This window comes from Ostrea edulis, chromosome 6 (assembly GCF_947568905.1).
Source record: "Ostrea edulis chromosome 6, xbOstEdul1.1, whole genome shotgun sequence".
Lineage (NCBI taxonomy): Eukaryota > Metazoa > Mollusca > Bivalvia > Ostreida > Ostreidae > Ostrea > Ostrea edulis.
This window is the reverse complement of record NC_079169.1, coordinates 49818089-49845950: the sequence shown is the minus strand read 5'-3', so window position 1 is coordinate 49845950 and position 27862 is coordinate 49818089. Positions and strand designations below refer to the sequence as shown.

General features: G+C 36.7%; 1 protein-coding gene across 1 annotated transcript in view; it reads right to left on the bottom strand.

Moving 5' to 3' along the window:
* LOC125646912 (uncharacterized) overlaps positions 1–27862 on the bottom strand; it is a 324296-nt gene that overhangs the window by 91475 nt on the left and 204959 nt on the right. Inside the window, exons 265-321 of the mRNA XM_056139838.1 lie at positions 27635–27748; positions 27293–27406; positions 26443–26556; positions 25936–26049; positions 25721–25834; positions 25160–25273; positions 24818–24931; positions 23968–24081; positions 23461–23574; positions 23246–23359; positions 22685–22798; positions 22343–22456; positions 21493–21606; positions 20986–21099; positions 20771–20884; positions 20210–20323; positions 19868–19981; positions 19018–19131; positions 18511–18624; positions 18296–18409; positions 17735–17848; positions 17393–17506; positions 16543–16656; positions 16036–16149; positions 15821–15934; positions 15260–15373; positions 14918–15031; positions 14068–14181; positions 13561–13674; positions 13346–13459; positions 12785–12898; positions 12443–12556; positions 11593–11706; positions 11086–11199; positions 10871–10984; positions 10310–10423; positions 9968–10081; positions 9118–9231; positions 8611–8724; positions 8396–8509; positions 7835–7948; positions 7493–7606; positions 6643–6756; positions 6136–6249; positions 5921–6034; positions 5360–5473; positions 5018–5131; positions 4168–4281; positions 3661–3774; positions 3446–3559; positions 2885–2998; positions 2543–2656; positions 1693–1806; positions 1186–1299; positions 971–1084; positions 410–523; positions 68–181 (exon numbers count right to left, since the gene is read on the bottom strand). Coding sequence (XP_055995813.1) covers positions 68–181; positions 410–523; positions 971–1084; positions 1186–1299; positions 1693–1806; positions 2543–2656; positions 2885–2998; positions 3446–3559; positions 3661–3774; positions 4168–4281; positions 5018–5131; positions 5360–5473; positions 5921–6034; positions 6136–6249; positions 6643–6756; positions 7493–7606; positions 7835–7948; positions 8396–8509; positions 8611–8724; positions 9118–9231; positions 9968–10081; positions 10310–10423; positions 10871–10984; positions 11086–11199; positions 11593–11706; positions 12443–12556; positions 12785–12898; positions 13346–13459; positions 13561–13674; positions 14068–14181; positions 14918–15031; positions 15260–15373; positions 15821–15934; positions 16036–16149; positions 16543–16656; positions 17393–17506; positions 17735–17848; positions 18296–18409; positions 18511–18624; positions 19018–19131; positions 19868–19981; positions 20210–20323; positions 20771–20884; positions 20986–21099; positions 21493–21606; positions 22343–22456; positions 22685–22798; positions 23246–23359; positions 23461–23574; positions 23968–24081; positions 24818–24931; positions 25160–25273; positions 25721–25834; positions 25936–26049; positions 26443–26556; positions 27293–27406; positions 27635–27748 — 6498 coding nt within the window. The remainder of the gene's footprint in view (positions 1–67; positions 182–409; positions 524–970; positions 1085–1185; positions 1300–1692; positions 1807–2542; positions 2657–2884; positions 2999–3445; positions 3560–3660; positions 3775–4167; positions 4282–5017; positions 5132–5359; positions 5474–5920; positions 6035–6135; positions 6250–6642; positions 6757–7492; positions 7607–7834; positions 7949–8395; positions 8510–8610; positions 8725–9117; positions 9232–9967; positions 10082–10309; positions 10424–10870; positions 10985–11085; positions 11200–11592; positions 11707–12442; positions 12557–12784; positions 12899–13345; positions 13460–13560; positions 13675–14067; positions 14182–14917; positions 15032–15259; positions 15374–15820; positions 15935–16035; positions 16150–16542; positions 16657–17392; positions 17507–17734; positions 17849–18295; positions 18410–18510; positions 18625–19017; positions 19132–19867; positions 19982–20209; positions 20324–20770; positions 20885–20985; positions 21100–21492; positions 21607–22342; positions 22457–22684; positions 22799–23245; positions 23360–23460; positions 23575–23967; positions 24082–24817; positions 24932–25159; positions 25274–25720; positions 25835–25935; positions 26050–26442; positions 26557–27292; positions 27407–27634; positions 27749–27862) is intronic.

Sequence of the window (27862 nt, the reverse complement as noted above, 5' to 3'; positions counted from 1 at the left end):
AATAGCCAGCATCATATTTGAAAACATGTGCCCTTTCTGATGCATACACTATATACAATCTCCTTACTTTGCGTGCAGTTGGTTCCATTCAATCCTGACGCACATTGACATTCGTAACCATTGATGAGATCCACGCATGTTCCATTGTTCTCACAAGGTTGGTCAACACATTCATCGATATCTACAACAATCGGCAAGGCATGAATAAAACAATAACTGTTTCTGCAATTTCTACCACTGAATAGTGCTCCTTCGTGCATAATGTAATACAATTCATATCGTCAACCAATGCAACACACTTCGTAGTCATGATTAAAACTTTTTCATGACTAATTTCAACAACGAAGTATTGGATTATTTCATCAGGAGTAAAAGTTCCCGTTTGTGCATTGCGTTCTTGCACACTCACCGACAGTACAGTTTTTGCCGTTGAATCCCATAACACATGCACACTGGTAATCGTTGATGAGGTCTACACAGGTTCCATCATTCTGGCATGGTCCGTCAGAACACTCATCGATATCTACGAATATTACAAAATAGCATAATGATATCAGTAATAATAATGAGGATTGGTTTTATATAGCGCTTTTTCCAGCTGTTCAAAGCGCTTTACAATACATTATTACCCTGGCAGACCTTATATCAATCTAGAAATTTCTCAGCTTCCTGGGAAGCATACAATGTAAGGTGCCGTTAAGGCGCTGGAGCAATAACATTCTAACATTATCTTTCACTGTCTATAGCCAGGTACCCCTTTTACACTTGGGTGGAGTGAGGAAATTCATGTAAAGTGCCTTTCCCAAGAACAAAACGTCGGCCCTGCCACGGCCAGGACTCAAACCCAAGACCTTTCGGTCGCGCGTCTGACATCCTAACCACTAGGTCACCGACGCCACCAACGAACACTTCACTTAACCTTGCGTATTTGACATTGAAATTGAATGTAGATGGGTAAAATAGACTTTACTTGTTGAACAGTTTGTGTCTGCAAAACCAGGGACACAATCACACTGGTAGTTGTTTACAAGGTCCACACACGTTCCGTTGTTTTGACAAGGATCCCCAGCACATTCATCCATATCTGAATTTCAAAGAAAATTGTGGGATATAGCGTACAATAACATCACCTTAACACACAAGTTTTCGGCCAATTATTTTCAACTGCATTTTGATGAAACTTACTATTCTCGCAGTGAGTCCAATTAAATCCCGGAACACATTGACATTCGTAGGTATTAATTTGATCTATGCATGTTCCATTGTTCTGACAAGGTTCCGCCACACACCCATCTATATCTGAAATGAAATAGATTCTATATCAGCAAAGAAAGGATCTTTTTTCATGAAAAGATACACGAATTGAATGATGTGTTCATTATTTTCAATTTTTGTAGAAACCCAAGGCATTGAAATAACAAAAATCCTGCAATTTGTAACATCTTTTGAGGGAACACTCTATTTCGATCCGTTGTCAGTACATTTATACGATTTCATTAAAATGAAATAATGTTCTTTTCTTTTTAAATTGTTGTGTTCCTATTAATAATAGTTTGTACAGACTTCGAATCAAACGTGATTTACCAATGCCAAAAATTAAAACCAAGCAAGAATAATCACCAAGACACCCTTTGTCAATATTCAGTATCATATTTCAAAAAGTGTGTCCATTCTGATACCCAATCTCCTTACTTTCTGTGCAGTTGGTTCCATTAAATCCTGCCACGCATTGACATTTGTAGCCATTGACGAGATCCACGCATGTTCCATTGTTCTCGCATGGTTGGTCAATACAGTCATCGATATCTGCAACAATGCGCAGGGCATAGATATAGAATAATTCTTTCTGCATTTCCTCTGACCCAATACTTGGTGGATAATGTAACACCATTCATAAAATCCACCAATGAAATACACTCTGTAGGCATCAGAACAGCGTTTCAATTACTGACGTCAGTATATTTTAAGACTATTTTACGACGATTAAATGTCGTCAAGGTCTTTCTATTGTTTCATAGTGTAGCGAAACAGTGATGTTTCTTTTTAAATCTTGGCAAACATGTCAAAAGTATCAAACAAAAAAGTAAACCAGGGCATAATTTGTCTGTCAATTTAATAAGATACACCACTTCAAGAATGTGTCGATTACTTTCAATTTTCGTTGAGAAATCCAAGATGTTTCCATTTCAAAAAGCGTGTAATTTGTACCAGATTTTGAGGGGAAAACTGTTTTTGTCCATTATCACTACATACATGTCCACGTATATATCATTTCCTTAAAATGAAATAATTTTACTTTCTCCTTGAATTTTTGTGATTCATTCCTTACAATAATAATTTGTACAAACTTAAAATCAAACGTGCTTTACGAATGCAATAAACTAAAAGAGATTAAAATTTAGTCCCAAAGAAACGCTTTGTGAATTTGCAAACATTTGATACGTACTCAATACGTTAAATACGTTACAGGTAGTCAATAGCCAGCATCATATTTGAAAACATGTGCCCTTTCTGATGCATACACTATATACAATCTCCTTACTTTGCGTGCAGTTGGTTCCATTCAATCCTGACGCACATTGACATTCGTAACCATTGATGAGATCCACGCATGTTCCATTGTTCTCACAAGGTTGGTCAACACATTCATCGATATCTACAACAATCGGCAAGGCATGAATAAAACAATAACTGTTTCTGCAATTTCTACCACTGAATAGTGCTCCTTCGTGCATAATGTAATACAATTCATATCGTCAACCAATGCAACACACTTCGTAGTCATGATTAAAACTTTTTCATGACTAATTTCAACAACGAAGTATTGGATTATTTCATCAGGAGTAAAAGTTCCCGTTTGTGCATTGCGTTCTTGCACACTCACCGACAGTACAGTTTTTGCCGTTGAATCCCATAACACATGCACACTGGTAATCGTTGATGAGGTCTACACAGGTTCCATCATTCTGGCATGGTCCGTCAGAACACTCATCGATATCTACGAATATTACAAAATAGCATAATGATATCAGTAATAATAATGAGGATTGGTTTTATATAGCGCTTTTTCCAGCTGTTCAAAGCGCTTTACAATACATTATTACCCTGGCAGACCTTATATCAATCTAGAAATTTCTCAGCTTCCTGGGAAGCATACAGTGTAAGGTGCCGTTAAGGCGCTGGAGCAATAACATTCTAACATTATCTTTCACTGTCTATAGCCAGGTACCCCTTTTACACTTGGGTGGAGTGAGGAAATTCATGTAAAGTGCCTTTCCCAAGAACAAAACGTCGGCCCTGCCACGGCCAGGACTCAAACCCAAGACCTTTCGGTCGCGCGTCTGACATCCTAACCACTAGGTCACCGACGCCACCAACGAACACTTCACTTAACCTTGCGTATTTGACATTGAAATTGAATGTAGATGGGTAAAATAGACTTTACTTGTTGAACAGTTTGTGTCTGCAAAACCAGGGACACAATCACACTGGTAGTTGTTTACAAGGTCCACACACGTTCCGTTGTTTTGACAAGGATCCCCAGCACATTCATCCATATCTGAATTTCAAAGAAAATTGTGGGATATAGCGTGCAATAACATCACCTTAACACACAAGTTTTCGGCCAATTATTTTCAACTGCATTTTGATGAAACTTACTATTCTCGCAGTGAGTCCAATTAAATCCCGGAACACATTGACATTCGTAGGTATTAATTTGATCTATGCATGTTCCATTGTTCTGACAAGGTTCCGCCACACACCCATCTATATCTGAAATGAAATAGATTCTATATCAGCAAAGAAAGGATCTTTTTTCATGAAAAGATACACGAATTGAATGATGTGTTCATTATTTTCAATTTTTGTAGAAACCCAAGGCATTGAAATAACAAAAATCCTGCAATTTGTAACATCTTTTGAGGGAACACTCTATTTCGATCCGTTGTCAGTACATTTATACGATTTCATTAAAATGAAATAATGTTCTTTTCTTTTTAAATTGTTGTGTTCCTATTAATAATAGTTTGTACAGACTTCAAATCAAACGTGATTTACCAATGCCAAAAATTAAAACCAAGCAAGAATAATCACCAAGACACCCTTTGTCAATATTCAGTATCATATTTCAAAAAGTGTGTCCATTCTGATACCCAATCTCCTTACTTTCTGTGCAGTTGGTTCCATTAAATCCTGCCACGCATTGACATTTGTAGCCATTGATGAGATCCACGCATGTTCCATTGTTCTCGCATGGTTGGTCAATACAGTCATCGATATCTGCAACAATGCGCAGGGCATAGATATAGAATAATTCTTTCTGCATTTCCTCTGACCCAATACTTGGTGGATAATGTAACACCATTCATAAAATCCACCAATGAAATACACTCTGTAGGCATCAGAACAGCGTTTCAATTACTGACGTCAGTATATTTTAAGACTATTTTACGACGATTAAATGTCGTCAAGGTCTTTCTACTGTTTCATAGTGTAGCGAAACAGTGATGTTTCTTTTTAAATCTTGGCAAAAATGTCAAAAGTATCAAACAGAAAGGTAAACCAGGGCATAATTTGTCTGTCAATTTAATAAGATACACCACTTCAAGAATGTGTCAATTACTTTCAATTTTCGTTGAGAAATCCAAGATGTTTCCATTTCAAAAAGCGTGTAATTTGTACCAGATTTTGAGGGGAAAACTGTTTTTGTCCATTATCACTACATACATGTCCACGTATATACCATTTCCTTAAAATGAAATAATTTTACTTTCTCCTTGAATTTTTGTGATTCATTCCTTACAATAATAATTTGTACAAACTTAAAATCAAACGTGCTTTACGAATGCAATAAACTAAAAGAGATTAAAATTTAGTCCCAAAGAAACGCTTTGTGAATTTGCAAACATTTGATACGTACTCAATACGTTAAATACGTTACAGGTAGTCAATAGCCAGCATCATATTTGAAAACATGTGCCCTTTCTGATGTATACACTATATACAATCTCCTTACTTTGCGTGCAGTTGGTTCCATTCAATCCTGACGCACATTGACATTCGTAACCATTGATGAGATCCACGCATGTTCCATTGTTCTCACAAGGTTGGTCAACACATTCATCGATATCTACAACAATCGGCAAGGCATGAATAAAACAATAACTGTTTCTGCAATTTCTACCACTGAATAGTGCTCCTTCGTGCATAATGTAATACAATTCATATCATCAACCAATGCAACACACTTCGTAGTCATGATTAAAACTTTTTCATGACTAATTTCAACAACGAAGTATTGGATTATTTCATCAGGAGTAAAAGTTCCCGTTTGTGCATTGCGTTCTTGCACACTCACCGACAGTACAGTTTTTGCCGTTGAATCCCATAACACATGCACACTGGTAATCGTTGATGAGGTCTACACAGGTTCCATCATTCTGGCATGGTCCGTCAGAACACTCATCGATATCTACGAATATTACAAAATAGCATAATGATATCAGTAATAATAATGAAGATTGGTTTTATATAGCGCTTTTTCCAGCTGTTCAAAGCGCTTTACAATACATTATTACCCTGGCAGACCTTATATCAATCTAGAAATTTCTCAGCTTCCTGGGAAGCATACAATGTAAGGTGCCGTTAAGGCGCTGGAGCAATAACATTCTAACATTATCTTTCACTGTCTATAGCCAGGTACCCCTTTTACACTTGGGTGGAGTGAGGAAATTCATGTAAAGTGCCTTTCCCAAGAACAAAACGTCGGCCCTGCCACGGCCAGGACTCAAACCCAAGACCTTTCGGTCGCGCGTCTGACATCCTAACCACTAGGTCACCGACGCCACCAACGAACACTTCACTTAACCTTGCGTATTTGACATTGAAATTGAATGTAGATGGGTAAAATAGACTTTACTTGTTGAACAGTTTGTGTCTGCAAAACCAGGGACACAATCACACTGGTAGTTGTTTACAAGGTCCACACACGTTCCGTTGTTTTGACAAGGATCCCCAGCACATTCATCCATATCTGAATTTCAAAGAAAATTGTGGGATATAGCGTACAATAACATCACCTTAACACACAAGTTTTCGGCCAATTATTTTCAACTGCATTTTGATGAAACTTACTATTCTCGCAGTGAGTCCAATTAAATCCCGGAACACATTGACATTCGTAGGTATTAATTTGATCTATGCATGTTCCATTGTTCTGACAAGGTTCCGCCACACACCCATCTATATCTGAAATGAAATAGATTCTATATCAGCAAAGAAAGGATCTTTTTTCATGAAAAGATACACGAATTGAATGATGTGTTCATTATTTTCAATTTTTGTAGAAACCCAAGGCATTGAAATAACAAAAATCCTGCAATTTGTAACATCTTTTGAGGGAACACTCTATTTCGATCCGTTGTCAGTACATTTATACGATTTCATTAAAATGAAATAATGTTCTTTTCTTTTTAAATTGTTGTGTTCCTATTAATAATAGTTTGTACAGACTTCGAATCAAACGTGATTTACCAATGCCAAAAATTAAAACCAAGCAAGAATAATCACCAAGACACCCTTTGTCAATATTCAGTATCATATTTCAAAAAGTGTGTCCATTCTGATACCCAATCTCCTTACTTTCTGTGCAGTTGGTTCCATTAAATCCTGCCACGCATTGACATTTGTAGCCATTGACGAGATCCACGCATGTTCCATTGTTCTCGCATGGTTGGTCAATACAGTCATCGATATCTGCAACAATGCGCAGGGCATAGATATAGAATAATTCTTTCTGCATTTCCTCTGACCCAATACTTGGTGGATAATGTAACACCATTCATAAAATCCACCAATGAAATACACTCTGTAGGCATCAGAACAGCGTTTCAATTACTGACGTCAGTATATTTTAAGACTATTTTACGACGATTAAATGTCGTCAAGGTCTTTCTATTGTTTCATAGTGTAGCGAAACAGTGATGTTTCTTTTTAAATCTTGGCAAACATGTCAAAAGTATCAAACAAAAAAGTAAACCAGGGCATAATTTGTCTGTCAATTTAATAAGATACACCACTTCAAGAATGTGTCGATTACTTTCAATTTTCGTTGAGAAATCCAAGATGTTTCCATTTCAAAAAGCGTGTAATTTGTACCAGATTTTGAGGGGAAAACTGTTTTTGTCCATTATCACTACATACATGTCCACGTATATACCATTTCCTTAAAATGAAATAATTTTACTTTCTCCTTGAATTTTTGTGATTCATTCCTTACAATAATAATTTGTACAAACTTAAAATCAAACGTGCTTTACGAATGCAATAAACTAAAAGAGATTAAAATTTAGTCCCAAAGAAACGCTTTGTGAATTTGCAAACATTTGATACGTACTCAATACGTTAAATACGTTACAGGTAGTCAATAGCCAGCATCATATTTGAAAACATGTGCCCTTTCTGATGCATACACTATATACAATCTCCTTACTTTGCGTGCAGTTGGTTCCATTCAATCCTGACGCACATTGACATTCGTAACCATTGATGAGATCCACGCATGTTCCATTGTTCTCACAAGGTTGGTCAACACATTCATCGATATCTACAACAATCGGCAAGGCATGAATAAAACAATAACTGTTTCTGCAATTTCTACCACTGAATAGTGCTCCTTCGTGCATAATGTAATACAATTCATATCGTCAACCAATGCAACACACTTCGTAGTCATGATTAAAACTTTTTCATGACTAATTTCAACAACGAAGTATTGGATTATTTCATCAGGAGTAAAAGTTCCCGTTTGTGCATTGCGTTCTTGCACACTCACCGACAGTACAGTTTTTGCCGTTGAATCCCATAACACATGCACACTGGTAATCGTTGATGAGGTCTACACAGGTTCCATCATTCTGGCATGGTCCGTCAGAACACTCATCGATATCTACGAATATTACAAAATAGCATAATGATATCAGTAATAATAATGAGGATTGGTTTTATATAGCGCTTTTTCCAGCTGTTCAAAGCGCTTTACAATACATTATTACCCTGGCAGACCTTATATCAATCTAGAAATTTCTCAGCTTCCTGGGAAGCATACAGTGTAAGGTGCCGTTAAGGCGCTGGAGCAATAACATTCTAACATTATCTTTCACTGTCTATAGCCAGGTACCCCTTTTACACTTGGGTGGAGTGAGGAAATTCATGTAAAGTGCCTTTCCCAAGAACAAAACGTCGGCCCTGCCACGGCCAGGACTCAAACCCAAGACCTTTCGGTCGCGCGTCTGACAGCCTAACCACTAGGTCACCGACGCCACCAACGAACACTTCACTTAACCTTGCGTATTTGACATTGAAATTGAATGTAGATGGGTAAAATAGACTTTACTTGTTGAACAGTTTGTGTCTGCAAAACCAGGGACACAATCACACTGGTAGTTGTTTACAAGGTCCACACACGTTCCGTTGTTTTGACAAGGATCCCCAGCACATTCATCCATATCTGAATTTCAAAGAAAATTGTGGCATATAGCGTACAATAACATCACCTTAACACACAAGTTTTCGGCCAATCATTTTCAACTGCATTTTGATGAAACTTACTATTCTCGCAGTGAGTCCAATTAAATCCCGGAACACATTGACATTCGTAGGTATTAATTTGATCTATGCATGTTCCATTGTTCTGACAAGGTTCCGCCACACACCCATCTATATCTGAAATGAAATAGATTCTATATCAGCAAAGAAAGGATCTTTTTTCATGAAAAGATACACGAATTGAATGATGTGTTCATTATTTTCAATTTTTGTAGAAACCCAAGGCATTGAAATAACAAAAATCCTGCAATTTGTAACATCTTTTGAGGGAACACTCTATTTCGATCCGTTGTCAGTACATTTATACGATTTCATTAAAATGAAATAATGTTCTTTTCTTTTTAAATTGTTGTGTTCCTATTAATAATAGTTTGTACAGACTTCGAATCAAACGTGATTTACCAATGCCAAAAATTAAAACCAAGCAAGAATAATCACCAAGACACCCTTTGTCAATATTCAGTATCATATTTCAAAAAGTGTGTCCATTCTGATACCCAATCTCCTTACTTTCTGTGCAGTTGGTTCCATTAAATCCTGCCACGCATTGACATTTGTAGCCATTGACGAGATCCACGCATGTTCCATTGTTCTCGCATGGTTGGTCAATACAGTCATCGATATCTGCAACAATGCGCAGGGCATAGATATAGAATAATTCTTTCTGCATTTCCTCTGACCCAATACTTGGTGGATAATGTAACACCATTCATAAAATCAACCAATGAAATACACTCTGTAGGCATCAGAACAGCGTTTCAATTACTGACGTCAGTATATTTTAAGACTATTTTACGACGATTAAATGTCGTCAAGGTCTTTCTACTGTTTCATAGTGTAGCGAAACAGTGATGTTTCTTTTTAAATCTTGGCAAAAATGTCAAAAGTATCAAACAGAAAGGTAAACCAGGGCATAATTTGTCTGTCAATTTAATAAGATACACCACTTCAAGAATGTGTCAATTACTTTCAATTTTCGTTGAGAAATCCAAGATGTTTCCATTTCAAAAAGCGTGTAATTTGTACCAGATTTTGAGGGGAAAACTGTTTTTGTCCATTATCACTACATACATGTCCACGTATATACCATTTCCTTAAAATGAAATAATTTTACTTTCTCCTTGAATTTTTGTGATTCATTCCTTACAATAATAATTTGTACAAACTTAAAATCAAACGTGCTTTACGAATGCAATAAACTAAAAGAGATTAAAATTTAGTCCCAAAGAAACGCTTTGTGAATTTGCAAACATTTGATACGTACTCAATACGTTAAATACGTTACAGGTAGTCAATAGCCAGCATCATATTTGAAAACATGTGCCCTTTCTGATGCATACACTATATACAATCTCCTTACTTTGCGTGCAGTTGGTTCCATTCAATCCTGACGCACATTGACATTCGTAACCATTGATGAGATCCACGCATGTTCCATTGTTCTCACAAGGTTGGTCAACACATTCATCGATATCTACAACAATCGGCAAGGCATGAATAAAACAATAACTGTTTCTGCAATTTCTACCACTGAATAGTGCTCCTTCGTGCATAATGTAATACAATTCATATCGTCAACCAATGCAACACACTTCGTAGTCATGATTAAAACTTTTTCATGACTAATTTCAACAACGAAGTATTGGATTATTTCATCAGGAGTAAAAGTTCCCGTTTGTGCATTGCGTTCTTGCACACTCACCGACAGTACAGTTTTTGCCGTTGAATCCCATAACACATGCACACTGGTAATCGTTGATGAGGTCTACACAGGTTCCATCATTCTGGCATGGTCCGTCAGAACACTCATCGATATCTACGAATATTACAAAATAGCATAATGATATCAGTAATAATAATGAAGATTGGTTTTATATAGCGCTTTTTCCAGCTGTTCAAAGCGCTTTACAATACATTATTACCCTGGCAGACCTTATATCAATCTAGAAATTTCTCAGCTTCCTGGGAAGCATACAATGTAAGGTGCCGTTAAGGCGCTGGAGCAATAACATTCTAACATTATCTTTCACTGTCTATAGCCAGGTACCCCTTTTACACTTGGGTGGAGTGAGGAAATTCATGTAAAGTGCCTTTCCCAAGAACAAAACGTCGGCCCTGCCACGGCCAGGACTCAAACCCAAGACCTTTCGGTCGCGCGTCTGACATCCTAACCACTAGGTCACCGACGCCACCAACGAACACTTCACTTAACCTTGCGTATTTGACATTGAAATTGAATGTAGATGGGTAAAATAGACTTTACTTGTTGAACAGTTTGTGTCTGCAAAACCAGGGACACAATCACACTGGTAGTTGTTTACAAGGTCCACACACGTTCCGTTGTTTTGACAAGGATCCCCAGCACATTCATCCATATCTGAATTTCAAAGAAAATTGTGGGATATAGCGTACAATAACATCACCTTAACACACAAGTTTTCGGCCAATTATTTTCAACTGCATTTTGATGAAACTTACTATTCTCGCAGTGAGTCCAATTAAATCCCGGAACACATTGACATTCGTAGGTATTAATTTGATCTATGCATGTTCCATTGTTCTGACAAGGTTCCGCCACACACCCATCTATATCTGAAATGAAATAGATTCTATATCAGCAAAGAAAGGATCTTTTTTCATGAAAAGATACACGAATTGAATGATGTGTTCATTATTTTCAATTTTTGTAGAAACCCAAGGCATTGAAATAACAAAAATCCTGCAATTTGTAACATCTTTTGAGGGAACACTCTATTTCGATCCGTTGTCAGTACATTTATACGATTTCATTAAAATGAAATAATGTTCTTTTCTTTTTAAATTGTTGTGTTCCTATTAATAATAGTTTGTACAGACTTCGAATCAAACGTGATTTACCAATGCCAAAAATTAAAACCAAGCAAGAATAATCACCAAGACACCCTTTGTCAATATTCAGTATCATATTTCAAAAAGTGTGTCCATTCTGATACCCAATCTCCTTACTTTCTGTGCAGTTGGTTCCATTAAATCCTGCCACGCATTGACATTTGTAGCCATTGACGAGATCCACGCATGTTCCATTGTTCTCGCATGGTTGGTCAATACAGTCATCGATATCTGCAACAATGCGCAGGGCATAGATATAGAATAATTCTTTCTGCATTTCCTCTGACCCAATACTTGGTGGATAATGTAACACCATTCATAAAATCAACCAATGAAATACACTCTGTAGGCATCAGAACAGCGTTTCAATTACTGACGTCAGTATATTTTAAGACTATTTTACGACGATTAAATGTCGTCAAGGTCTTTCTATTGTTTCATAGTGTAGCGAAACAGTGATGTTTCTTTTTAAATCTTGGCAAACATGTCAAAAGTATCAAACAAAAAAGTAAACCAGGGCATAATTTGTCTGTCAATTTAATAAGATACACCACTTCAAGAATGTGTCGATTACTTTCAATTTTCGTTGAGAAATCCAAGATGTTTCCATTTCAAAAAGCGTGTAATTTGTACCAGATTTTGAGGGGAAAACTGTTTTTGTCCATTATCACTACATACATGTCCACGTATATATCATTTCCTTAAAATGAAATAATTTTACTTTCTCCTTGAATTTTTGTGATTCATTCCTTACAATAATAATTTGTACAAACTTAAAATCAAACGTGCTTTACGAATGCAATAAACTAAAAGAGATTAAAATTTAGTCCCAAAGAAACGCTTTGTGAATTTGCAAACATTTGATACGTACTCAATACGTTAAATACGTTACAGGTAGTCAATAGCCAGCATCATATTTGAAAACATGTGCCCTTTCTGATGCATACACTATATACAATCTCCTTACTTTGCGTGCAGTTGGTTCCATTCAATCCTGACGCACATTGACATTCGTAACCATTGATGAGATCCACGCATGTTCCATTGTTCTCACAAGGTTGGTCAACACATTCATTGATATCTACAACAATCGGCAAGGCATGAATAAAACAATAACTGTTTCTGCAATTTCTACCACTGAATAGTGCTCCTTCGTGCATAATGTAATACAATTCATATCGTCAACCAATGCAACACACTTCGTAGTCATGATTAAAACTTTTTCATGACTAATTTCAACAACGAAGTATTGGATTATTTCATCAGGAGTAAAAGTTCCCGTTTGTGCATTGCGTTCTTGCACACTCACCGACAGTACAGTTTTTGCCGTTGAATCCCATAACACATGCACACTGGTAATCGTTGATGAGGTCTACACAGGTTCCATCATTCTGGCATGGTCCGTCAGAACACTCATCGATATCTACGAATATTACAAAATAGCATAATGATATCAGTAATAATAATGAGGATTGGTTTTATATAGCGCTTTTTCCAGCTGTTCAAAGCGCTTTACAATACATTATTACCCTGGCAGACCTTATATCAATCTAGAAATTTCTCAGCTTCCTGGGAAGCATACAGTGTAAGGTGCCGTTAAGGCGCTGGAGCAATAACATTCTAACATTATCTTTCACTGTCTATAGCCAGGTACCCCTTTTACACTTGGGTGGAGTGAGGAAATTCATGTAAAGTGCCTTTCCCAAGAACAAAACGTCGGCCCTGCCACGGCCAGGACTCAAACCCAAGACCTTTCGGTCGCGCGTCTGACATCCTAACCACTAGGTCACCGACGCCACCAACGAACACTTCACTTAACCTTGCGTATTTGACATTGAAATTGAATGTAGATGGGTAAAATAGACTTTACTTGTTGAACAGTTTGTGTCTGCAAAACCAGGGACACAATCACACTGGTAGTTGTTTACAAGGTCCACACACGTTCCGTTGTTTTGACAAGGATCCCCAGCACATTCATCCATATCTGAATTTCAAAGAAAATTGTGGGATATAGCGTGCAATAACATCACCTTAACACACAAGTTTTCGGCCAATTATTTTCAACTGCATTTTGATGAAACTTACTATTCTCGCAGTGAGTCCAATTAAATCCCGGAACACATTGACATTCGTAGGTATTAATTTGATCTATGCATGTTCCATTGTTCTGACAAGGTTCCGCCACACACCCATCTATATCTGAAATGAAATAGATTCTATATCAGCAAAGAAAGGATCTTTTTTCATGAAAAGATACACGAATTGAATGATGTGTTCATTATTTTCAATTTTTGTAGAAACCCAAGGCATTGAAATAACAAAAATCCTGCAATTTGTAACATCTTTTGAGGGAACACTCTATTTCGATCCGTTGTCAGTACATTTATACGATTTCATTAAAATGAAATAATGTTCTTTTCTTTTTAAATTGTTGTGTTCCTATTAATAATAGTTTGTACAGACTTCAAATCAAACGTGATTTACCAATGCCAAAAATTAAAACCAAGCAAGAATAATCACCAAGACACCCTTTGTCAATATTCAGTATCATATTTCAAAAAGTGTGTCCATTCTGATACCCAATCTCCTTACTTTCTGTGCAGTTGGTTCCATTAAATCCTGCCACGCATTGACATTTGTAGCCATTGATGAGATCCACGCATGTTCCATTGTTCTCGCATGGTTGGTCAATACAGTCATCGATATCTGCAACAATGCGCAGGGCATAGATATAGAATAATTCTTTCTGCATTTCCTCTGACCCAATACTTGGTGGATAATGTAACACCATTCATAAAATCCACCAATGAAATACACTCTGTAGGCATCAGAACAGCGTTTCAATTACTGACGTCAGTATATTTTAAGACTATTTTACGACGATTAAATGTCGTCAAGGTCTTTCTACTGTTTCATAGTGTAGCGAAACAGTGATGTTTCTTTTTAAATCTTGGCAAAAATGTCAAAAGTATCAAACAGAAAGGTAAACCAGGGCATAATTTGTCTGTCAATTTAATAAGATACACCACTTCAAGAATGTGTCAATTACTTTCAATTTTCGTTGAGAAATCCAAGATGTTTCCATTTCAAAAAGCGTGTAATTTGTACCAGATTTTGAGGGGAAAACTGTTTTTGTCCATTATCACTACATACATGTCCACGTATATACCATTTCCTTAAAATGAAATAATTTTACTTTCTCCTTGAATTTTTGTGATTCATTCCTTACAATAATAATTTGTACAAACTTAAAATCAAACGTGCTTTACGAATGCAATAAACTAAAAGAGATTAAAATTTAGTCCCAAAGAAACGCTTTGTGAATTTGCAAACATTTGATACGTACTCAATACGTTAAATACGTTACAGGTAGTCAATAGCCAGCATCATATTTGAAAACATGTGCCCTTTCTGATGTATACACTATATACAATCTCCTTACTTTGCGTGCAGTTGGTTCCATTCAATCCTGACGCACATTGACATTCGTAACCATTGATGAGATCCACGCATGTTCCATTGTTCTCACAAGGTTGGTCAACACATTCATCGATATCTACAACAATCGGCAAGGCATGAATAAAACAATAACTGTTTCTGCAATTTCTACCACTGAATAGTGCTCCTTCGTGCATAATGTAATACAATTCATATCATCAACCAATGCAACACACTTCGTAGTCATGATTAAAACTTTTTCATGACTAATTTCAACAACGAAGTATTGGATTATTTCATCAGGAGTAAAAGTTCCCGTTTGTGCATTGCGTTCTTGCACACTCACCGACAGTACAGTTTTTGCCGTTGAATCCCATAACACATGCACACTGGTAATCGTTGATGAGGTCTACACAGGTTCCATCATTCTGGCATGGTCCGTCAGAACACTCATCGATATCTACGAATATTACAAAATAGCATAATGATATCAGTAATAATAATGAAGATTGGTTTTATATAGCGCTTTTTCCAGCTGTTCAAAGCGCTTTACAATACATTATTACCCTGGCAGACCTTATATCAATCTAGAAATTTCTCAGCTTCCTGGGAAGCATACAATGTAAGGTGCCGTTAAGGCGCTGGAGCAATAACATTCTAACATTATCTTTCACTGTCTATAGCCAGGTACCCCTTTTACACTTGGGTGGAGTGAGGAAATTCATGTAAAGTGCCTTTCCCAAGAACAAAACGTCGGCCCTGCCACGGCCAGGACTCAAACCCAAGACCTTTCGGTCGCGCGTCTGACATCCTAACCACTAGGTCACCGACGCCACCAACGAACACTTCACTTAACCTTGCGTATTTGACATTGAAATTGAATGTAGATGGGTAAAATAGACTTTACTTGTTGAACAGTTTGTGTCTGCAAAACCAGGGACACAATCACACTGGTAGTTGTTTACAAGGTCCACACACGTTCCGTTGTTTTGACAAGGATCCCCAGCACATTCATCCATATCTGAATTTCAAAGAAAATTGTGGGATATAGCGTACAATAACATCACCTTAACACACAAGTTTTCGGCCAATTATTTTCAACTGCATTTTGATGAAACTTACTATTCTCGCAGTGAGTCCAATTAAATCCCGGAACACATTGACATTCGTAGGTATTAATTTGATCTATGCATGTTCCATTGTTCTGACAAGGTTCCGCCACACACCCATCTATATCTGAAATGAAATAGATTCTATATCAGCAAAGAAAGGATCTTTTTTCATGAAAAGATACACGAATTGAATGATGTGTTCATTATTTTCAATTTTTGTAGAAACCCAAGGCATTGAAATAACAAAAATCCTGCAATTTGTAACATCTTTTGAGGGAACACTCTATTTCGATCCGTTGTCAGTACATTTATACGATTTCATTAAAATGAAATAATGTTCTTTTCTTTTTAAATTGTTGTGTTCCTATTAATAATAGTTTGTACAGACTTCGAATCAAACGTGATTTACCAATGCCAAAAATTAAAACCAAGCAAGAATAATCACCAAGACACCCTTTGTCAATATTCAGTATCATATTTCAAAAAGTGTGTCCATTCTGATACCCAATCTCCTTACTTTCTGTGCAGTTGGTTCCATTAAATCCTGCCACGCATTGACATTTGTAGCCATTGACGAGATCCACGCATGTTCCATTGTTCTCGCATGGTTGGTCAATACAGTCATCGATATCTGCAACAATGCGCAGGGCATAGATATAGAATAATTCTTTCTGCATTTCCTCTGACCCAATACTTGGTGGATAATGTAACACCATTCATAAAATCCACCAATGAAATACACTCTGTAGGCATCAGAACAGCGTTTCAATTACTGACGTCAGTATATTTTAAGACTATTTTACGACGATTAAATGTCGTCAAGGTCTTTCTATTGTTTCATAGTGTAGCGAAACAGTGATGTTTCTTTTTAAATCTTGGCAAACATGTCAAAAGTATCAAACAAAAAAGTAAACCAGGGCATAATTTGTCTGTCAATTTAATAAGATACACCACTTCAAGAATGTGTCGATTACTTTCAATTTTCGTTGAGAAATCCAAGATGTTTCCATTTCAAAAAGCGTGTAATTTGTACCAGATTTTGAGGGGAAAACTGTTTTTGTCCATTATCACTACATACATGTCCACGTATATACCATTTCCTTAAAATGAAATAATTTTACTTTCTCCTTGAATTTTTGTGATTCATTCCTTACAATAATAATTTGTACAAACTTAAAATCAAACGTGCTTTACGAATGCAATAAACTAAAAGAGATTAAAATTTAGTCCCAAAGAAACGCTTTGTGAATTTGCAAACATTTGATACGTACTCAATACGTTAAATACGTTACAGGTAGTCAATAGCCAGCATCATATTTGAAAACATGTGCCCTTTCTGATGCATACACTATATACAATCTCCTTACTTTGCGTGCAGTTGGTTCCATTCAATCCTGACGCACATTGACATTCGTAACCATTGATGAGATCCACGCATGTTCCATTGTTCTCACAAGGTTGGTCAACACATTCATCGATATCTACAACAATCGGCAAGGCATGAATAAAACAATAACTGTTTCTGCAATTTCTACCACTGAATAGTGCTCCTTCGTGCATAATGTAATACAATTCATATCGTCAACCAATGCAACACACTTCGTAGTCATGATTAAAACTTTTTCATGACTAATTTCAACAACGAAGTATTGGATTATTTCATCAGGAGTAAAAGTTCCCGTTTGTGCATTGCGTTCTTGCACACTCACCGACAGTACAGTTTTTGCCGTTGAATCCCATAACACATGCACACTGGTAATCGTTGATGAGGTCTACACAGGTTCCATCATTCTGGCATGGTCCGTCAGAACACTCATCGATATCTACGAATATTACAAAATAGCATAATGATATCAGTAATAATAATGAGGATTGGTTTTATATAGCGCTTTTTCCAGCTGTTCAAAGCGCTTTACAATACATTATTACCCTGGCAGACCTTATATCAATCTAGAAATTTCTCAGCTTCCTGGGAAGCATACAGTGTAAGGTGCCGTTAAGGCGCTGGAGCAATAACATTCTAACATTATCTTTCACTGTCTATAGCCAGGTACCCCTTTTACACTTGGGTGGAGTGAGGAAATTCATGTAAAGTGCCTTTCCCAAGAACAAAACGTCGGCCCTGCCACGGCCAGGACTCAAACCCAAGACCTTTCGGTCGCGCGTCTGACAGCCTAACCACTAGGTCACCGACGCCACCAACGAACACTTCACTTAACCTTGCGTATTTGACATTGAAATTGAATGTAGATGGGTAAAATAGACTTTACTTGTTGAACAGTTTGTGTCTGCAAAACCAGGGACACAATCACACTGGTAGTTGTTTACAAGGTCCACACACGTTCCGTTGTTTTGACAAGGATCCCCAGCACATTCATCCATATCTGAATTTCAAAGAAAATTGTGGCATATAGCGTACAATAACATCACCTTAACACACAAGTTTTCGGCCAATCATTTTCAACTGCATTTTGATGAAACTTACTATTCTCGCAGTGAGTCCAATTAAATCCCGGAACACATTGACATTCGTAGGTATTAATTTGATCTATGCATGTTCCATTGTTCTGACAAGGTTCCGCCACACACCCATCTATATCTGAAATGAAATAGATTCTATATCAGCAAAGAAAGGATCTTTTTTCATGAAAAGATACACGAATTGAATGATGTGTTCATTATTTTCAATTTTTGTAGAAACCCAAGGCATTGAAATAACAAAAATCCTGCAATTTGTAACATCTTTTGAGGGAACACTCTATTTCGATCCGTTGTCAGTACATTTATACGATTTCATTAAAATGAAATAATGTTCTTTTCTTTTTAAATTGTTGTGTTCCTATTAATAATAGTTTGTACAGACTTCGAATCAAACGTGATTTACCAATGCCAAAAATTAAAACCAAGCAAGAATAATCACCAAGACACCCTTTGTCAATATTCAGTATCATATTTCAAAAAGTGTGTCCATTCTGATACCCAATCTCCTTACTTTCTGTGCAGTTGGTTCCATTAAATCCTGCCACGCATTGACATTTGTAGCCATTGACGAGATCCACGCATGTTCCATTGTTCTCGCATGGTTGGTCAATACAGTCATCGATATCTGCAACAATGCGCAGGGCATAGATATAGAATAATTCTTTCTGCATTTCCTCTGACCCAATACTTGGTGGATAATGTAACACCATTCATAAAATCAACCAATGAAATACACTCTGTAGGCATCAGAACAGCGTTTCAATTACTGACGTCAGTATATTTTAAGACTATTTTACGACGATTAAATGTCGTCAAGGTCTTTCTACTGTTTCATAGTGTAGCGAAACAGTGATGTTTCTTTTTAAATCTTGGCAAAAATGTCAAAAGTATCAAACAGAAAGGTAAACCAGGGCATAATTTGTCTGTCAATTTAATAAGATACACCACTTCAAGAATGTGTCAATTACTTTCAATTTTCGTTGAGAAATCCAAGATGTTTCCATTTCAAAAAGCGTGTAATTTGTACCAGATTTTGAGGGGAAAACTGTTTTTGTCCATTATCACTACATACATGTCCACGTATATACCATTTCCTTAAAATGAAATAATTTTACTTTCTCCTTGAATTTTTGTGATTCATTCCTTACAATAATAATTTGTACAAACTTAAAATCAAACGTGCTTTACGAATGCAATAAACTAAAAGAGATTAAAATTTAGTCCCAAAGAAACGCTTTGTGAATTTGCAAACATTTGATACGTACTCAATACGTTAAATACGTTACAGGTAGTCAATAGCCAGCATCATATTTGAAAACATGTGCCCTTTCTGATGCATACACTATATACAATCTCCTTACTTTGCGTGCAGTTGGTTCCATTCAATCCTGACGCACATTGACATTCGTAACCATTGATGAGATCCACGCATGTTCCATTGTTCTCACAAGGTTGGTCAACACATTCATCGATATCTACAACAATCGGCAAGGCATGAATAAAACAATAACTGTTTCTGCAATTTCTACCACTGAATAGTGCTCCTTCGTGCATAATGTAATACAATTCATATCGTCAACCAATGCAACACACTTCGTAGTCATGATTAAAACTTTTTCATGACTAATTTCAACAACGAAGTATTGGATTATTTCATCAGGAGTAAAAGTTCCCGTTTGTGCATTGCGTTCTTGCACACTCACCGACAGTACAGTTTTTGCCGTTGAATCCCATAACACATGCACACTGGTAATCGTTGATGAGGTCTACACAGGTTCCATCATTCTGGCATGGTCCGTCAGAACACTCATCGATATCTACGAATATTACAAAATAGCATAATGATATCAGTAATAATAATGAAGATTGGTTTTATATAGCGCTTTTTCCAGCTGTTCAAAGCGCTTTACAATACATTATTACCCTGGCAGACCTTATATCAATCTAGAAATTTCTCAGCTTCCTGGGAAGCATACAATGTAAGGTGCCGTTAAGGCGCTGGAGCAATAACATTCTAACATTATCTTTCACTGTCTATAGCCAGGTACCCCTTTTACACTTGGGTGGAGTGAGGAAATTCATGTAAAGTGCCTTTCCCAAGAACAAAACGTCGGCCCTGCCACGGCCAGGACTCAAACCCAAGACCTTTCGGTCGCGCGTCTGACATCCTAACCACTAGGTCACCGACGCCACCAACGAACACTTCACTTAACCTTGCGTATTTGACATTGAAATTGAATGTAGATGGGTAAAATAGACTTTACTTGTTGAACAGTTTGTGTCTGCAAAACCAGGGACACAATCACACTGGTAGTTGTTTACAAGGTCCACACACGTTCCGTTGTTTTGACAAGGATCCCCAGCACATTCATCCATATCTGAATTTCAAAGAAAATTGTGGGATATAGCGTACAATAACATCACCTTAACACACAAGTTTTCGGCCAATTATTTTCAACTGCATTTTGATGAAACTTACTATTCTCGCAGTGAGTCCAATTAAATCCCGGAACACATTGACATTCGTAGGTATTAATTTGATCTATGCATGTTCCATTGTTCTGACAAGGTTCCGCCACACACCCATCTATATCTGAAATGAAATAGATTCTATATCAGCAAAGAAAGGATCTTTTTTCATGAAAAGATACACGAATTGAATGATGTGTTCATTATTTTCAATTTTTGTAGAAACCCAAGGCATTGAAATAACAAAAATCCTGCAATTTGTAACATCTTTTGAGGGAACACTCTATTTCGATCCGTTGTCAGTACATTTATACGATTTCATTAAAATGAAATAATGTTCTTTTCTTTTTAAATTGTTGTGTTCCTATTAATAATAGTTTGTACAGACTTCGAATCAAACGTGATTTACCAATGCCAAAAATTAAAACCAAGCAAGAATAATCACCAAGACACCCTTTGTCAATATTCAGTATCATATTTCAAAAAGTGTGTCCATTCTGATACCCAATCTCCTTACTTTCTGTGCAGTTGGTTCCATTAAATCCTGCCACGCATTGACATTTGTAGCCATTGACGAGATCCACGCATGTTCCATTGTTCTCGCATGGTTGGTCAATACAGTCATCGATATCTGCAACAATGCGCAGGGCATAGATATAGAATAATTCTTTCTGCATTTCCTCTGACCCAATACTTGGTGGATAATGTAACACCATTCATAAAATCAACCAATGAAATACACTCTGTAGGCATCAGAACAGCGTTTCAATTACTGACGTCAGTATATTTTAAGACTATTTTACGACGATTAAATGTCGTCAAGGTCTTTCTATTGTTTCATAGTGTAGCGAAACAGTGATGTTTCTTTTTAAATCTTGGCAAACATGTCAAAAGTATCAAACAAAAAAGTAAACCAGGGCATAATTTGTCTGTCAATTTAATAAGATACACCACTTCAAGAATGTGTCGATTACTTTCAATTTTCGTTGAGAAATCCAAGATGTTTCCATTTCAAAAAGCGTGTAATTTGTACCAGATTTTGAGGGGAAAACTGTTTTTGTCCATTATCACTACATACATGTCCACGTATATATCATTTCCTTAAAATGAAATAATTTTACTTTCTCCTTGAATTTTTGTGATTCATTCCTTACAATAATAATTTGTACAAACTTAAAATCAAACGTGCTTTACGAATGCAATAAACTAAAAGAGATTAAAATTTAGTCCCAAAGAAACGCTTTGTGAATTTGCAAACATTTGATACGTACTCAATACGTTAAATACGTTACAGGTAGTCAATAGCCAGCATCATATTTGAAAACATGTGCCCTTTCTGATGCATACACTATATACAATCTCCTTACTTTGCGTGCAGTTGGTTCCATTCAATCCTGACGCACATTGACATTCGTAACCATTGATGAGATCCACGCATGTTCCATTGTTCTCACAAGGTTGGTCAACACATTCATTGATATCTACAACAATCGGCAAGGCATGAATAAAACAATAACTGTTTCTGCAATTTCTACCACTGAATAGTGCTCCTTCGTGCATAATGTAATACAATTCATATCGTCAACCAATGCAACACACTTCGTAGTCATGATTAAAACTTTTTCATGACTAATTTCAACAACGAAGTATTGGATTATTTCATCAGGAGTAAAAGTTCCCGTTTGTGCATTGCGTTCTTGCACACTCACCGACAGTACAGTTTTTGCCGTTGAATCCCATAACACATGCACACTGGTAATCGTTGATGAGGTCTACACAGGTTCCATCATTCTGGCATGGTCCGTCAGAACACTCATCGATATCTACGAATATTACAAAATAGCATAATGATATCAGTAATAATAATGAGGATTGGTTTTATATAGCGCTTTTTCCAGCTGTTCAAAGCGCTTTACAATACATTATTACCCTGGCAGACCTTATATCAATCTAGAAATTTCTCAGCTTCCTGGGAAGCATACAGTGTAAGGTGCCGTTAAGGCGCTGGAGCAATAACATTCTAACATTATCTTTCACTGTCTATAGCCAGGTACCCCTTTTACACTTGGGTGGAGTGAGGAAATTCATGTAAAGTGCCTTTCCCAAGAACAAAACGTCGGCCCTGCCACGGCCAGGACTCCAACCCAAGACCTTTCGGTCGCGCGTCTGACAGCCTAACCACTAGGTCACCGACGCCACCAACGAACACTTCACTTAACCTTGCGTATTTGACATTGAAATTGAATGTAGATGGGTAAAATAGACTTTACTTGTTGAACAGTTTGTGTCTGCAAAACCAGGGACACAATCACACTGGTAGTTGTTTACAAGGTCCACACACGTTCCGTTGTTTTGACAAGGATCCCCAGCACATTCATCCATATCTGAATTTCAAAGAAAATTGTGGCATATAGCGTACAATAACATCACCTTAACACACAAGTTTTCGGCCAATCATTTTCAACTGCATTTTGATGAAACTTACTATTCTCGCAGTGAGTCCAATTAAATCCCGGAACACATTGACATTCGTAGGTATTAATTTGATCTATGCATGTTCCATTGTTCTGACAAGGTTCCGCCACACACCCATCTATATCTGAAATGAAATAGATTCTATATCAGCAAAGAAAGGATCTTTTTTCATGAAAAGATACACGAATTGAATGATGTGTTCATTATTTTCAATTTTTGTAGAAACCCAAGGCATTGAAATAACAAAAATCCTGCAATTTGTAACATCTTTTGAGGGAACACTCTATTTCGATCCGTTGTCAGTACATTTATACGATTTCATTAAAATGAAATAATGTTCTTTTCTTTTTAAATTGTTGTGTTCCTATTAATAATAGTTTGTACAGACTTCGAATCAAACGTGATTTACCAATGCCAAAAATTAAAACCAAGCAAGAATAATCACCAAGACACCCTTTGTCAATATTCAGTATCATATTTCAAAAAGTGTGTCCATTCTGATACCCAATCTCCTTACTTTCTGTGCAGTTGGTTCCATTAAATCCTGCCACGCATTGACATTTGTAGCCATTGATGAGATCCACGCATGTTCCATTGTTCTCGCATGGTTGGTCAATACAGTCATCGATATCTGCAACAATGCGCAGGGCATAGATATAGAATAATTCTTTCTGCATTTCCTCTGACCCAATACTTGGTGGATAATGTAACACCATTCATAAAATCAACCAATGAAATACACTCTGTAGGCATCAGAACAGCGTTTCAATTACTGACGTCAGTATATTTTAAGACTATTTTACGACGATTAAATGTCGTCAAGGTCTTTCTATTGTTTCATAGTGTAGCGAAACAGTGATGTTTCTTTTTAAATCTTGGCAAACATGTCAAAAGTATCAAACAAAAAAGTAAACCAGGGCATAATTTGTCTGTCAATTTAATAAGATACACCACTTCAAGAATGTGTCGATTACTTTCAATTTTCGTTGAGAAATCCAAGATGTTTCCATTTCAAAAAGCGTGTAATTTGTACCAGATTTTGAGGGGAAAACTGTTTTTGTCCATTATCACTACATACATGTCCACGTATATACCATTTCCTTAAAATGAAATAATTTTACTTTCTCCTTGAATTTTTGTGATTCATTCCTTACAATAATAATTTGTACAAACTTAAAATCAAACGTGCTTTACGAATGCAATAAACTAAAAGAGATTAAAATTTAGTCCCAAAGAAACGCTTTGTGAATTTGCAAACATTTGATACGTACTCAATACGTTAAATACGTTACAGGTAGTCAATAGCCAGCATCATATTTGAAAACATGTGCCCTTTCTGATGCATACACTATATACAATCTCCTTACTTTGCGTGCAGTTGGTTCCATTCAATCCTGACGCACATTGACATTCGTAACCATTGATGAGATCCACGCATGTTCCATTGTTCTCACAAGGTTGGTCAACACATTCATCGATATCTACAACAATCGGCAAGGCATGAATAAAACAATAACTGTTTCTGCAATTTCTACCACTGAATAGTGCTCCTTCGTGCATAATGTAATACAATTCATATCGTCAACCAATGCAACACACTTCGTAGTCATGATTAAAACTTTTTCATGACTAATTTCAACAACGAAGTATTGGATTATTTCATCAGGAGTAAAAGTTCCCGTTTGTGCATTGCGTTCTTGCACACTCACCGACAGTACAGTTTTTGCCGTTGAATCCCATAACACATGCACACTGGTAATCGTTGATGAGGTCTACACAGGTTCCATCATTCTGGCATGGTCCGTCAGAACACTCATCGATATCTACGAATATTACAAAATAGCATAATGATATCAGTAATAATAATGAGGATTGGTTTTATATAGCGCTTTTTCCAGCTGTTCAAAGCGCTTTACAATACATTATTACCCTGGCAGACCTTATATCAATCTAGAAATTTCTCAGCTTCCTGGGAAGCATACAGTGTAAGGTGCCGTTAAGGCGCTGGAGCAATAACATTCTAACATTATCTTTCACTGTCTATAGCCAGGTACCCCTTTTACACTTGGGTGGAGTGAGGAAATTCATGTAAAGTGCCTTTCCCAAGAACAAAACGTCGGCCCTGCCACGGCCAGGACTCCAACCCAAGACCTTTCGGTCGCGCGTCTGACAGCCTAACCACTAGGTCACCGACGCCACCAACGAACACTTCACTTAACCTTGCGTATTTGACATTGAAATTGAATGTAGATGGGTAAAATAGACTTTACTTGTTGAACAGTTTGTGTCTGCAAAACCAGGGACACAATCACACTGGTAGTTGTTTACAAGGTCCACACACGTTCCGTTGTTTTGACAAGGATCCCCAGCACATTCATCCATATCTGAATTTCAAAGAAAATTGTGGGATATAGCGTACAATAACATCACTTTAACACACAAGTTTTCGGCCAATTATTTTCAACTGCATTTTGATGAAACTTACTATTCTCGCAGTGAGTCCAATTAAATCCCGGAACACATTGACATTCGTAGGTATTAATTTGATCTATGCATGTTCCATTGTTCTGACAAGGTTCCGCCACACACCCATCTATATCTGAAATGAAATAGATTCTATATCAGCAAAGAAAGGATCTTTTTTCATGAAAAGATACACGAATTGAATGATGTGTTCATTATTTTCAATTTTTGTAGAAACCCAAGGCATTGAAATAACAAAAATCCTGCAATTTGTAACATCTTTTGAGGGAACACTCTATTTCGATCCGTTGTCAGTACATTTATACGATTTCATTAAAATGAAATAATGTTCTTTTCTTTTTAAATTGTTGTGTTCCTATTATTAATAGTTTGTACAGACTTCGAATCAAACGTGATTTACCAATGCCAAAAATTAAAACCAAGCAAGAATAATCACCAAGACACCTTTTGTCAATATTCAGTATCATATTTCAAAAAGTGTGTCCATTCTGATACCCAATCTCCTTACTTTCTGTGCAGTTGGTTCCATTAAATCCTGCCACGCATTGACATTTGTAGCCATTGACGAGATCCACGCATGTTCCATTGTTCTCGCATGGTTGGTCAATACAGTCATCGATATCTGCAACAATGCGCAGGGCATAGATATAGAATAATTCTTTCTGCATTTCCTCTGACCCAATACTTGGTGGATAATGTAACACCATTCATAAAATCAACCAATGAAATACACTCTGTAGGCATCAGAACAGCGTTTCAATTACTGACGTCAGTATATTTTAAGACTATTTTACGACGATTAAATGTCGTCAAGGTCTTTCTACTGTTTCATAGTGTAGCGAAACAGTGATGTTTCTTTTTAAATCTTGGCAAAAATGTCAAAAGTATCAAACAGAAAGGTAAACCAGGGCATAATTTGTCTGTCAATTTAATAAGATACACCACTTCAAGAATGTGTCGATTACTTTCAATTTTCGTTGAGAAATCCAAGATGTTTCCATTTCAAAAAGCGTGTAATTTGTACCAGATTTTGAGGGGAAAACTGTTTTTGTCCATTATCACTACATACATGTCCACGTATATACCATTTCCTTAAAATGAAATAATTTTACTTTCTCCTTGAATTTTTGTGATTCATTCCTTACAATAATAATTTGTACAAACTTAAAATCAAACGTGCTTTACGAATGCAATAAACTAAAAGAGATTAAAATTTAGTCCCAAAGAAACGCTTTGTGAATTTGCAAACATTTGATACGTACTCAATACGTTAAATACGTTACAGGTAGTCAATAGCCAGCATCATATTTGAAAACATGTGCCCTTTCTGATGCATACACTATATACAATCTCCTTACTTTGCGTGCAGTTGGTTCCATTCAATCCTGACGCACATTGACATTCGTAACCATTGATGAGATCCACGCATGTTCCATTGTTCTCACAAGGTTGGTCAACACATTCATCGATATCTACAACAATCGGCAAGGCATGAATAAAACAATAACTGTTTCTGCAATTTCTACCACTGAATAGTGCTCCTTCGTGCATAATGTAATACAATTCATATCATCAACCAATGCAACACACTTCGTAGTCATGATTAAAACTTTTTCATGACTAATTTCAACAACGAAGTATTGGATTATTTCATCAGGAGTAAAAGTTCCCGTTTGTGCATTGCGTTCTTGCACACTCACCGACAGTACAGTTTTTGCCGTTGAATCCCATAACACATGCACACTGGTAATCGTTGATGAGGTCTACACAGGTTCCATCATTCTGGCATGGTCCGTCAGAACACTCATCGATATCTACGAATATTACAAAATAGCATAATGATATCAGTAATAATAATGAGGATTGGTTTTATATAGCGCTTTTTCCAGCTGTTCAAAGCGCTTTACAATACATTATTACCCTGGCAG